The sequence below is a fragment of the Pelodiscus sinensis genome, chromosome 6 (genome assembly GCF_052426305.1).
Source record: "Pelodiscus sinensis isolate ZL-2025 chromosome 6, ASM5242630v1, whole genome shotgun sequence".
Classification (NCBI taxonomy): domain Eukaryota; kingdom Metazoa; phylum Chordata; order Testudines; family Trionychidae; genus Pelodiscus; species Pelodiscus sinensis.
Window position 1 is genome coordinate 107,453,985 of NC_143057.1, and position 13,879 is coordinate 107,467,863.

General features: G+C 38.8%; 1 protein-coding gene across 4 annotated transcripts in view; it reads right to left on the bottom strand.

Annotated features, from left to right (window-relative positions):
- Positions 1-13,211, bottom strand: part of IL7R (interleukin 7 receptor) — a 37,421-nt gene extending 24,210 nt beyond the window's left edge. Inside the window, exon 1 of one of the 4 annotated variants that reach the window (XM_089779420.1) lies at positions 13,069-13,211. Coding sequence is in view for 2 of the 4 variants with exons in the window: in XM_089779421.1 (XP_089635547.1) it covers positions 322-442 (121 nt within the window). In the remaining 2 variants the exon portion in view is untranslated. The other 3 variants (XM_075932539.2, XM_075932540.2, XM_089779421.1) reach the window with 3 other exon arrangements.
- Positions 13,212-13,879: the final 668 nt, after the last annotated feature.

The following is a 13,879-nucleotide window of genomic DNA, read 5'->3' on the forward strand; positions in this document are numbered from 1 at the left end:
ACAAACCTTTAAGAGCAATATCTGCTATCCACAAGTCTCTCCACTGATTGGAGTAGATTAAAAGCAAAGGAGAATAGGCAAGCATCTAAGTCCTCTATACTGAATGAAATACAATCATGTCTGATTTGATGGGAGGGATTAGTAAGGAATATCCACATATTTTCTGTGGTTAGGGCCAGAAATTGTTTTAATTCGCCATGTCTTGACCCCTCAATCATCTATCATCTTCTCCAACTTTATCTGGAGTGAATGTTGGTTTTGGCACATTTTTTTTCAATCGTTTACACTTTTTACTACTGGGTAAAGCATTTGGCCTCTTACCAATATCAGTTATAGTCACTCTCTTGCAGTCCTTTCTCTTAGACTCAAGGACCACACAAATCTCCTTACATGAGATGATTTCGTAGAGATACAAAAAATATGTGCTTCCTTGTTTCTCCATAGTTGAGAATATACGCTCTTCGGAGGTAGTGCTATCGATCCAACATGACACAGAGTTAGTTTCTTCTCAGTTGTAATGAAAAAAAATCCTTAAATATTTTCCCAACATATCTGATTTTAGATTTTTGAGTTCCAAGACACTTAGGTCTATAGGGAAAAACACAAGCTCAATTTTACATGCAACTACTAAGCCCATAGTCAAGTATTTGCAATCAAACAGCATTTCTTTGAAATCAAAGAAATGAGACACACTTGTAAGTAATTTTGTAATATTGGTTTGAACAATTGGTCCCTACAACTTGACTTTTAAAATTCATTTGTATTGTTTATTTTAACATAGCTAAGAAAGATAACATTGAAAAGGAAGTTCTGTAACCTGGAGTAGAGCCATTATCAGATTATACCACAAGGTAGGTAACAATCAAGCTTCTTAATTATTAAAGGCAAAGAATAATATACTAAAGACAGCTGTTAACTGTTTAAGGAGATTAAACTGTGTAGTTATGTAATAACAGTGGTATTTTTTTTATTCAGCCCCAATCTGCGATTCATTGTAAAGTAAAATCATAAACTCATATCTAGAATTATCCCCTTTTGGGGTGAGGGAAGAGAAAATCAGAAGAAAAAGAGGAATGTTGAAAGAGGATCTTATTATTGGAGGACAGCCTCTTCAAACTGACTTAGGGTATGTCTATACAGCAGCATTATTTTGGATTTACTGAAGTTATTTCAAAATACCACAGTGCACGTCTACACAGCAAGCCATTACAGGCAGTCCCCGGGTTACATGGATCCGACTTACATCAGATCCCTACTTACAAACGGGGTGAGGCAACCCCGCACTAGCTGTTTCCCCGCAGCAGACCAGGGAGACGTGAAGCTAGTGCCCCCCCTCCCAGAAGACCAGGGAGACGCAGAGCGGCTTTTCTCAGCAGACACCTCAGCTTGAGAATAAAGGATTGAGGGAAGTGAGGTGTGGGAGAATAAAACTGAGCTCTGGAAAAATGTTTGGCTAGAGTTTCCCCTACAATATGTACCAGTTCCAACTTACATACAAATTCAACTTAAGAACAAACCTACAGTCCCTATCTTGTACGTAACCCGGGGACTGCCTGTATTTCAAAATAATGTTGAGATGGAGGACTTCTTGCTCTGGCTCCTATAACCCTAATTTTACAAGGAGTAAGGGAAGTCAAAAGAAGAATGTTCTTCCTTCAACTTCCTGCTGCATAGACAGCACCAAAAGCTGAATTAATCTATTTGGACTTTAGCTACGCAATTGATGTAGCTGAAGTTGTGTAGCTTAATTCGGCTTTTGTTCTGCTGTGTAGACGTACCCTTAGAGTGCTGCAGTCATGACCCTAATTTTAGGATTAATTTAATGCTCTGGTATTTTCCTGAGTAGGCTCTTCTCTGAAGATGTCTGATTTAGCCTTTTATAGTCTTAGTCTAGTCCTATTGGGAACCCACTTTCTTCCTGCATAGGACTGCCATAGACCCTCTGTTTCTTAGTGATTTTTGGGGAGTCTGCGGGAGACAGGGAGTGTCAACATTGAATCCATTTACTGCTATGAAGTGACAAGACAAACCATCCAGAAAAAAAACCAGTGGCCTTAGTATACTCGCTAATGGTGGATTTTATTGTGGCTGAACAGGAACTACGGATCTAAGCAGCTGTTTTCCCCTGCTGGCTTCCAGAATCTCACTTTGACAATCCTTATGAAGGGCTATTTATATGAACATCAGTGAGATTCCCTATGGAATAAGATATTATATTATGCCATGTAAATAAGGGGATCACAATATAGATACCGTTTTTTAAATTCTGGATCTCTGGGTGAAGTGATCAAAAGGTATATCTGTGAAATCACATTAGGAGTTCTAGCAGGGCTGTTTAAGGAAAACAGAGAAGAGATTTTATCATTTAATTTGAGATGTTAGTGTTAAAATAACTCTTTTTTATAATAGATTTTATCACAATTTTAAAATATACTACTAATGAGCCTTGTGGGAGCTAATCCTATGTAAGTCAATGGCAAAATTTCCTATTGATGGCAGGAGAGGTATAATCACCATGTTAATTAAACAATAATTATAATAAATTAGGGAAAACGTTAGATGATACTGGTTCATTTTGATAATCTGGCTTTGACTACACTTTTTTGAACCACACTTGATTATCTGTGCCGTTCACAGCTCAACAAAGCTCACAGAATGTAGAGAGTATTACAAGTAGACAATGAGCACAGATTGGGGATTTTAGAAGGTTGTAAGATGAAATAATTTGTGGCAGACAAAAAGACAGTAGAGGCAGGGAGCGTTGTGTGGTGTATCCTAGGGAAAATGCACTGCATAAGAGAGGATGTTTGGTTCAGAAGGCTGGAAGTTGGGAAAAAAAGAGTGGCCCAGGGTGACTGGCCCCTTTAAGATAGAGTGGAGTCCAGTTCACCAGTGACTGATCAGCTGCCTCCTAACTGGGCTTTGACAGAGGGTACTCGGGTTTTTGGGAGGGGAGATTGGCTGATGAGTGCTGTCTGAGAGTGTGAGAGAAATCAGAGATAGGAAGCAGTAAAGAAGAGCTACAGGAGATCTTGCAAAGAGAGCTGAGCTCTAAGGAGAGCTGGTGCAGAATTATGGAAGAGAACTGAGCTGAGAACCAAAGCTGTAAACACCTGACAAGGAACAGGCCTGGAGAAAGGCAAAAGGGAAAAATCCTCCTTGGTAAGTGGAAGCAAGATCATGGGCCCTGGAGGGATGTGCCCTGAACAAGGCAGGAAGCCGTGTGAGGGAGCTCTCTGGGGAGCCCACAGCATAAAAGTCTGAGTGCAGGAGTGTGGTAGAAGCCCCAGAATAAGGGATCAGTTCTGGTCATTTATTCCCTGAATAGGGTTGGACTGACAGGCAGGAAAGTATCAGGAGAGGAACAGGATTTGCCATTTTTGAGATACAAAAAATTGAGACTTCCAAAATGATCCTGAGCCCATAAATCTGGACTGTTGGCAGCATGCAGAGAAAAGCCTCCCTGTTTTCCTGGGATAGTTATTTCAAAAAAGGCACCAGGCTTGGAAAACCTGAGCTAAGTGGAACACTGAGATGCTCTGTTTGGCTACATCTAGACTGCAGGCTTCTTTCGGAAGAAGCTTTTCTGGAAGAGATCTTCCAGAAAAACTTCTTTCGAAAGGGAGCGTCCACACAGCAAAAGTGCAAGGAAAAAGCAATCTGCTTTTTTGAAAGATAGTGTCCACATTGATTGGATGCTATCTCGCATTTAAACTGTGATTACTATGAAGAGACTGGAAAAACTGTTGAATGTTTATTGAGAATGGCTTTATTACAAAGGTTTTGGGGGAATTACTCCACTGGTGTCTCTAATTGTTATGTCCAGAGGTGGACTTTCTAATGGTGGTCTTTTCATGGGCAAAAGAAAGAGGAAACTGAGGCAGGGTATGGCTGTCATACAGCTGATTATAAAGATGATTTTGAGAAAAATCTTCCCTAATTAAAATATTATATCCTGACAATGAACAATTAGTGTGAAATACTATTAGATGCTGAACAATCCACCTCTTTGCTGATGGAAAACTGATTGCAGTTTCAGGAAAAAGAAGCCAAAGGATAAAGCGAAAGTAAACCTAGGAACCAAGAGTCTGACAAAAATCTGCCTCTGTGACAAAAACAGAGTTAAAAATATTGCTAAAATATCCTTTTAGCTGATTTATTTTCCTATTTGGGGGTTAGATTCTGACTCATGGAACTCCTGATTTTCCAGAAAATTGCATTCAAAACTAATACTAAACTCAGAATCAGATCTTTCCCCAGTTGTTCCATCCATGTATTCCAACCTGTAGTACTGTGATTGCAGACATATAGTATAGTTTCTTACCATACTGTAAGATTAATGTTAGTGCTGTTAAGGTTCACTTCCATGAAGTTGCATGTTAGACTGTGGATGAATTCCAGTTGGCTGAAACATTCAGTTTCAAGGTCTAAGTCATCATTTATACAAAAAATGTATGGAATATTAATTAAGCAAATTTGTTTGAAATACAATTTGGTAGTCTCATTATGAAACAGGCTCTTTCCTTAAAAGTGCTTTACAGGAGTTTAAGTTCAACATTTTAGTTTTATAAAATAATAGGTTTTTTTCTTCTTTTCTGGGTTTAATAAATGGCAACTCACTGCACAAATGGTGAATTCCACACATTGTGACACTCATATTCACGGAGAAACAGGATAGCTAGTGTATCAACTGTTACTTTCCATCATTAAGGGGCTAAAATTGGTTTAGAGAGCCTAATCTTGGCTTTTACCATTAAAAGAGTGAGTACTGATTTGATCTTGGAAGCCCTCTATACATAGAACTCCCTTTGATCTATGCAATATATATGCAGTGTGTTGTTACAGTACAGAATGTAAATTTGCATGAATTTGAAACAGCCATATTGTTCATAGGTAGTCATATATTAATTGTAAGAATCATGTACAAACCTCCTACCAAGAGCAAAATGGGAACCATTTTCAAAATCTGTCAACATTTCCTAGAAATCATGATACTGTGATTTTGAAGGTGTGATATCTCATGACATGCTCGGCATAGCACGAAATATGTACAGAGTGCCAGTAGCAAACCAGGAACCCCAGATCTCTAGTCTTAAGTCTTATTTGGAAAATTAGCTTCACTGACACATCCTAGACTCCATTTCTCATACAACATCAAAAAAGTTACTGTTTGGGACTGAAATAGAAGGGCCAAAACCTAGAACTTTTCTATACTAGGGCTAATGGTTTTGATGTTTTAAACTGACCTAAGCCCCTTATTATTCTGATGCAGCACATCTACTTTGAAAGATACACCAGAGTAAATACATTATTGTAGCTAAACAGGTACAAATAATAGTTGTCTAGACAGGCCCAAGTTGTCTGAGACTACTCATAGACTACAAGAGATCATTGTAATCACTAGTCTGACCTCCTGCATTTAGACCGCAGGACTTCCCCAAAATAATGCCACCATCAAATTGTTTAAAGAGACATCCATTCTTAATTTTAAAATGGCCAATCATAGAGGAGCCACCATGACCGTTGGGAAATTGTTCCAATGGTTAATTACCCTCACAATAAAAAATATGCACTTTATTTCCAGTCTGAAGTTGTCTAGCATCAACTTCTAGCCACTGGATCACGTTATACCTTTCTCTGCTAGATTGAAGAACCCATTATTAAACATTTGTTCTCTATGTGATGGTGATTAAATGACCTTCTAACTTGTTCTTTGTTAAACTAAGATTTTGCTCCTTGAGTCTATCACTATTGAGCATGTTTTCTATTCCTTTAACCCTTTCTAGTCCTTGCAGCTCTTCTCTGAGCCCTCTACAATTTGTCAATAGCCTATCTCTGCACAATAGCTTGTGCCCTCCCTCCCGCCCAAAAAAAGTATGTGAAATGGAACCAATACTTGTGTTTTGCTGTCAGATTATTAACAAGAGATAGAAAATTAAGGCTCAGTTTTTAGAGATCTCATTTCAAATCACCTCATGCTGGTACATGTGATTGAGCACTTCAGAACATTTTTACTGTGCCATCTGTTTCTGTCAAATGTCATACCATTAGGTTTGCAGGGAAATCTTGAACTTCTTGTCACATAGCACAGTTTCTTCAAAGTTTGCCTTGATGAGTCATAAAACAATTGCTGTTTGACTGGATAAGCGTTTCATGTCAAAAGCTCTTGCGTGTCAAACCAGGGATAGCAAAATAAACAAACTTCTGAGAGAAATAATTCCATCCCAAGTTCAGCAGAACTGACAGTGAAGGGTTAGATTGTGAATGGCCCCAGGGCAAGTCCACCGGGAGGAATGGAAAGAGCTTCCTCCCCTTGGTATCTGTGCACAGAAGCCAGCAAGAATGTGGGTAAGAAGGAATAGCACTGTTCTCTGTAGTGGGCCCTGTGAGCATTAGCTGTCTGAAAGCCAGGCTGTATTAACTTCTGTTCCTTCCTGCTTTCTGGAGATGGGAACGATGAAATATAAAGCGCTGTCCTCCAAAGCCCCATCCTTGGACCGCCATCTTCTAACTTAAGGGAACTGAATGCTGAAGAAAGATGTAGGACTGATGCCCTTGCAGAATTAAGTTTTCTTTTTATCTACAGAACAGGTACAGCCTGGGAAGCAGCCCTGCCAATGTGCCTCAACTCTGAAGTGAAGGGAGTATCGCTGGAGTGAGGTATTATTCATTATTATTTATATTACACTAGTGCCCTTGAGACCTCAGTCAAAAGCCAGGGCCCCATTGTACTAGACATTGTGCACACATATTGTAAAAGACAGCACTTTCTCCTCAGAGCTTACATTCTAAATGACAAGTTCTCAGAAGTGGGTGAAAGGAACAAGCAAACAGGGCGGAGATAGGATAAGACAAGGTAACAATGTTAAAAGGATGTTTTCTTTAAGGCTACATCTACACTGTTTTCTCGGCAAAAAAAATGCTAACGAGGGACTCATTTGCATGAGCCGTGATCTCATTTGCATATTTTCTGCCCATCCATTTTTGCGCTAGGGGGTTTTCTTCAAAAACAAGGAGTGTGCGCAAAAAGAAAACATCCACACTGCTTGTTTTAGCACAGAATCCCCTAGTGTAAAAATGGATGGGCAGAATATATGCAAATGAGATCATGACTTAAGGACATTAGTCTCTCTTTAGCACATTTTTTGCCACGAAAACTTGTAGTGTAGACTTAGCCTAAGTCTAGCACTACATCCAATGTGTAGGGGCAAAGGAGCTATCAGTCGCAGTAATCATTCTGTGTCCATTCCATTTTTGGTTCCTTTGCAGATAAACGCCCCAAGGTTGCCAGTTTGTGCCAACAGAAGTGGAAATAGTTTTTCTTACATGGATATCTGGCGCTGGAGTAAGGCATTTATTTCACCAAGACTATTAAAGAGAGGCAGTTTCCAGTCAGTACTAGTCTAGAACTGGCTTTGGACTGATTGAATAGAGGTGGAAGTCTACATAAAGCAAAACGGCAGTGCGCAATGTCTGGCGCTGAATGCCTGCACTAAGAATGCAACTTTTTTGAATCATCAGAAGTATATGTAGCAATGAAAAATGATCAATTAAAATACTAGATTAATAATTAACATGCAATATCCGATTTAAAAAGAATATTCATGTACTCTTTCAATATAAATATATATATAGTACATAATATTCTAATATGTATTTAAAATGCTTTGGTTAACAATTAAACACAGATGTAAATGGGTAAATGGCTGCAGGATCAGGGTCTTAAATTGCCATAGACCAAAATGATCATTACTTTGAACCATGAGGGATATTTTGAGTAGTCTTTCTTGTATTGCTGACATCTGAAAGAGTATCTCCTGTATTTAGAAGTTATCTGTGGAAAATAAACTGTTAAAATACTTCTTATGTGAGCTGACCCCATCCTACAAACACTTATCCTGAAAGCAGGACCACTGAAGTCAATGGGACTATTTACTAAGAGTTTTCAGGGTCTGTTTCTGTGTTTAACAAGGGCCCAATCCCATTCCCTTTGTAGCTGATGGCAAAGAATTTGTGACTGAAAGGGGACAGGGTTAATAATAAATGTCAGAGATGAGTGGTCCCAGTGATTTCAGAGATTTCAATGTATGTTTATTAATGTTGATGTCAATGGAACCACTCACCTGAGAAAGGGATTGGGGGATTAGGAACAAATTATGTAACATGAGAAAACAAACTGTAAACCAGTTTGTTCTTTATATGCTTCTAACTAGATAATCTGCCACGTATCACATCTTTGTTCTGGCGTAATAAATACATAATTCACTTTCAGATGGGAAAAACAGAGAGAACTAGTAGGATTACAGTTAAAAGTTTGCATAGGTACATAGTACTTACCCTACCATTAAAAACTGAACTCAGGCCATTAATCACTTAAAAACAAAATGCTAAGAACCTAAATGACTGGTAATTGAGAGCGACTAGTCCTTTGTCCTTATCTACACATTGCCTCAGACTTTAAAAGGACTACTCCTATGACTATGAGTGAGGATTATTCATGTGAGTAAAGGCTTTCAGGCTCCAGTCCTAGGCAATTTAAAGGACCTAAGGCTCAAGTTGTGCGTCAGGCAATATTCTCATCGAAAGCAATGGGAAATTTTCCTGATTGCAGTGCAGAAATATGTATAAAATGTCTAAATTGTGAGGCATATTTATGAATGAGATGATTTCTGCTGCAAAATACTTATAACTGTCTAAGTGAAATAATTCAATTCATTGAACGAAGGTCATTATTACTGTAATGCCACAGATTTAATTCTAGTGTTTTTATGATAAACATACATCAGTGATGTACTGCAGGTAGCTCCTTGAAGCCCCTTGTTTAAATGCTGTCCTCCCCTGCTGAAAGGAGGAGATTAGAAAGCATCCCTTGCATCATAGAGGCACTCCCTGCTTGAGATAACCTATCTCTGGAGCTCAAAAATAATATTCTGAATAGGATTTTTTTGCCTCTAGTATGGAGCAGATTGGATTGTTTCTAGCAATTTATTTTTCCCTATGAAGATTCTGAGAGCAGAGTCAGTGCCTTACCCTTTTCACATGGCATTTTCGTGTACTTCCAAACCATAATGGATTGAACTAATTCTTTACTTGCAAGCCTTGAACAATAGTAATTCTTATGCAGAAGCTAACAATAATGAGAGTGGCTAATTAGGGCATATCCTGCATTCCTTCTGCAAACCAGTCTTTCACTGGTGTTAATATGAGTTAGAGGGGGCACAAGGATGCAGGACTGGGCATAGATATCTATATAAACAATTCACCAGAATAAAAAAAATCCCATGAATAATGAATATTAGAGCAGCTAACTTAAGAACTAAAATGTTAACCCCTTCTTGTTTAACGGCTGCACTTGCATGTTGTAGAAGTTTGAGTTCATTAAAATCACCTTTTCAAATTATTCATGATCCTGAAGGCAAATGTGAAATGACTCACCATCCTCATCCCCTGAAGAACCATCTTCTCCAGAAGTGGTGTGAAGAAGAAAAAAAAGTAAAATGCCAAACGCTATGGTGAGCCGTGTCATTCTGAGCACATTTGGCTGTGTGTGTGCCTCTGTGTGAGAGAAGAGCTCACTCAGTTGCTTTATACCCAGGGTGAAGTATGAATCCACTGCTCTGATAAAGCAACCGCAGGCAGGGGGAAGTGTAAACACACTGAAAAGGATGACAAGCGGCAGAGAGTGAACCAGGAAACCAGAGTGAAAATACTCGTGGAACTTTTATTTTAAAAATGCCTCTGATTTCCATCTAAGGGTCTGATCCGAAGCTCGTTGAAGTCAGCAAACATACTCACACTGATTTCAGTGTGGTTCAATGTGGCCGCAATCCTGTTCCTACTGACATCAGTGGGATTTTATTTGTAATTTTCGTGAGCATGTGATAGGGCCCATATGTGAGGTGGGCTAAAGTCCATGGAGATCAGACATACCACAGAACTAGGGGCTAAATTCTGCCCTCATTTACAGCTATATCATGTCACGGAACCCACTGTGAATACATGTTTGTCCAGGAGAGAGAATTTGTAAAGCACCGTGAGATCTTCCAGACTAAAAGTGGTAGTTGAGCTTTAATTGTTGATAAATATAAATGCAATTATGTATTACTTGCTAACCACCAACAACTTTCTTGATACTGTACAAGACAAAAATAAAGGCACTCCCTGCCCCAAACAGATTGCAATGCAAAGGGTCAGTCCACAAACGCTTACTCATGTGACTGGTCTATATACGAAGTGGGACTACTCACAGTTTTCAGAATCAAGACCTAACAGACAGATGCAAAGGAAGCAAATTGCAGAGTCAAACAGAAGAGGTGTTAAATATTTCCTCCCCCTCTTTCTGTGTCTCCAACTCCTCCACACCAATACACTAAAATAATTCAGGGGCAGACTAGTCATTGAGTGATGTGGGCTAGTGTTTCTGAGTCTCTGTGATGCCTTGCTTCCCTTTCAGCGAACCACCACATAAACACAAATCTATTTAATGACTCTTTTTTTGTATTGTTGCTGCCACCATCAAGTATTTATTCACTTCTTGGTTCCTCTAGACTTTTAGAGTTAAACAATTTTTGCCTTTAATCTCCAGGAACTGGGAAGCCCCTTTTGCATGTGGTAATTAGGTAGCATTACTTTAACACGTGGGAGTGAAAAGTCTAAATAACTAAAGGCAGGTCTACACTATGCGGAAAAGTTGAACTAAGCTATGCAATTTGAGTCACATTAATAGTGTAACTCAAGTCAGCTATGGCGCAGATCTACTTAGTGTGGGGCTCACACCATACTGGGTGGATCAGAGAGTCTGGGAAGTCTTATTGACTTCCCTTACTCTTTTTGTTTGGGTGGAATACCAGAGTTGATGGGAGAGTGATCGGGAGGCAATTTAGTGGGTTTTCACTGGGCTGACTAAATCAATCCCCGGTGGATCAATCACTGCAGCATCAATCCCAACGGTAGGGGAGCCAACCCTTCAGTAGCATGTATCAGGGCTAGATGAAGATCTCAAGAAAATAACTGGTCTTGTTTACTTTGCTAAGAATAAAATATAATCTACTGCTTTATCTTGAGCTTACCTATTTACAAATATATACAGACAATGTACCATGACCTGTTTATGTTTGATGTCATCTCTCAGTGCCAGTCTTTGGTGCTAGGTTACTGGGATGGCTATAGGATGGCCCCTTCTCCTGAAGACCCTTTCCCCTCTGGAGCGTATCATGATCTAAGAGGTGGAGAGCTTTTGGGGTTCACGACACTATATTAAGCTCTCAACATTTTTCCCTCAGGGTTCTACTAACTCTTCTTCAGTCAGACTCCCCTCTCTAGACAATTTTAACCAGCTATTCTGTCACTTTGGCCACCACTGACAGTTTGCACCCTTTCTGCTGATGTCACTGCTTGAGAAGTCTCTAGCCTCAGCAGTCCATTCACTGACTGTGGGATTTTGAGAGCAAAGCCATTATTCTAGTTCCTCTTTTGGGATTCCATGGGGATGATCCAAAGTCCACTCAAATCAAATGGGCTTTGGATTAAACAACTTTGAATTATGCAACCTCCACTGCTCAGGCCCTTTGTATGAGGTGACCTCTTATATCTCTAACCCCAACTCTGCATGGATAGCCAGGTCTACGTTGTTTTCTCTTAGGAAATATTGTGTAAAGATTCCAAGATCTGGCCAATAAAATGCACAAAATTATTAGAACATGAACCCCTTCGCTAATAACAATTTTTGCTGCTTTTCCAGCTGTAACACACATGAATTGTATTCTCAACTTGAATCACACAAAAAATGAACCATCTCTCTTTAAATTCTTCTTGTTTATCATTTAAGTGGACTATCACTTTGATCATCTCTCTCTCACTCACTTTTCTGTCACAAGCAAAGCAAACTGAAAGAAAAAAGCATTTTAGGCATAATATTTTGGTTGAATGTGTGCAATCTTGTTATCAGAACAATATTGTTCAGGGGATTTCCATTTTGTATTTTCTCTAGGTGGGAAAGCAGGGGACCACAATGAAAAGAAAAAAAAAGTATAAAGAAATACTGTAAACCAAACATAAATTTTGTTTCACTTTCTGAGCTTTACTTCAAAATTCATCTGCTCTGGGACTTTGTCTCCCTTCACGAAGGCTCTGGTCCAGCAAAACATTTAGGCAACTGCTTAAGCGCAGCTCTATTCAATATGTACTTAAGGCCCTTTGAAGTGAAGCTTCAAGAATAAGTTAAAAGCTCTTGGAGAAAAAAATAATATTTGTCTTTGAGACAAACTTAAATACTGGGTCTTTGAGTGCTAAAACCTGGAAGAAAAATGTGGGGGGGATTAATACAGTTCTGAGCTGGATCAGAGAAATGCCATAGAATAAACTTTTCTGGGCAAGAAGCTTGTGGCATTGGGCACTGCACCTTGAAGTGATTTAAGCTCCCAGACAGAAAGTCTGGCAGAGGAACACTACAGAATCTAATGCTCTGTTATGTAAGGGCAACTGGTAAGTGAGTCACTGAATAAACAATATCGCCTTCAAGAACCTTTGTTCCAGAGTAATGCTGAACACCATAGACTTAGTCTTCACATGTGTTTGTACAGTCCCTAGCACAATCCTTATTGGGACCTACGTATATTATCAATAGTAGTAATTAATAGTGGTCTTTGTTAAGCAGGCATAAGCTATACTAAAAGGATTCAGTCAGACCATAGAATAACATATATACTGGATTTATATACCAGATTTCTTTTTCCTGAACTCTCCTGACCAGCTAAAGAAAAAATGGATGGGGTGAAGGAGCTGAAATTAAAAAAAAAAGCTTTGCAGAATATATGTTTTTCTTATTTCTTGATGACCAGTTTGTGCACATGCTCAGCATTATGAGAGAATTTAGGGAAGGGTTTTTGAAAATCAGCCCTCCCCCAATTGTCTCAGATTGGTCTAGAACAGAAGTGGCACCCAGAATAACTAGTCACTTTTAACAATCCATGCCACATTGTCCATTCATACACACGTTATGGTGATATCCCTGTGATAAATTGCAGATTTATGTGGTTAGACACAATCTAATGAGTACTTTTGACTAACCTGCACTTTCCTCACTAATCCATCTCTGATGAGATTACGTCTTCCATTCCACACCTCAAAACATCTACCATTCAGGGATTTTTTTTTTTAAACATCAGCATGACACAATTATTTCCTTCTTCTATCTCCAAAATGGCAGTATTCTGAAGAGCAAGATGAGAAACGTTTAGGAAAGGTTTCAGGTTCAAATACTACATGACACTGCAGAGATAGAAATAGGAGCTTCATAGTATTGAAAAGGGAAATTTTCCAATTTTAGCCCTGCAATATCCTTTGGCCTCTGAAGTTTCAAATATCCTTTCCCTTTAGGGCCTGGATGGTTGGTATCATATTGCTAAAAACCCTTGTTGTATAGATGGAAGGATAAAAAGACAATTGTACCAATAAAAATATGTAAAACTCTCTAAAATATTTCTAGGGTAAAATTCTGCAAAAGATGGAAGTGGATGCTGTGCCAAGTACAGTACTGACAACTCCAAGCATATAAAAATCAGAAGTTTAGTCCCAAAAAATCATGAGATTGGTTTAAAATCAGCCATTTTTTTAAAATTATACATTTGGTGTTCTTTTTATTTGTGGTTTCTACATCTTTGGTATGCACATAGGATCATGTTTTCAACCTTTCATCTTCAAATATGTAGGATACAAATGTACTCTTGAAAACAAACTACGAAACCTGAGAGTCTCATGAGCTCACTTAAACTGGGGCTTTAAGAAAAATATCAAATGCTGCAAAACTCTACAAAATCTCAAGGGCTAGCAACACTGCATTAGTCAGTATAGCAAGCCCCTAAGTCTTTGATAATTTTCC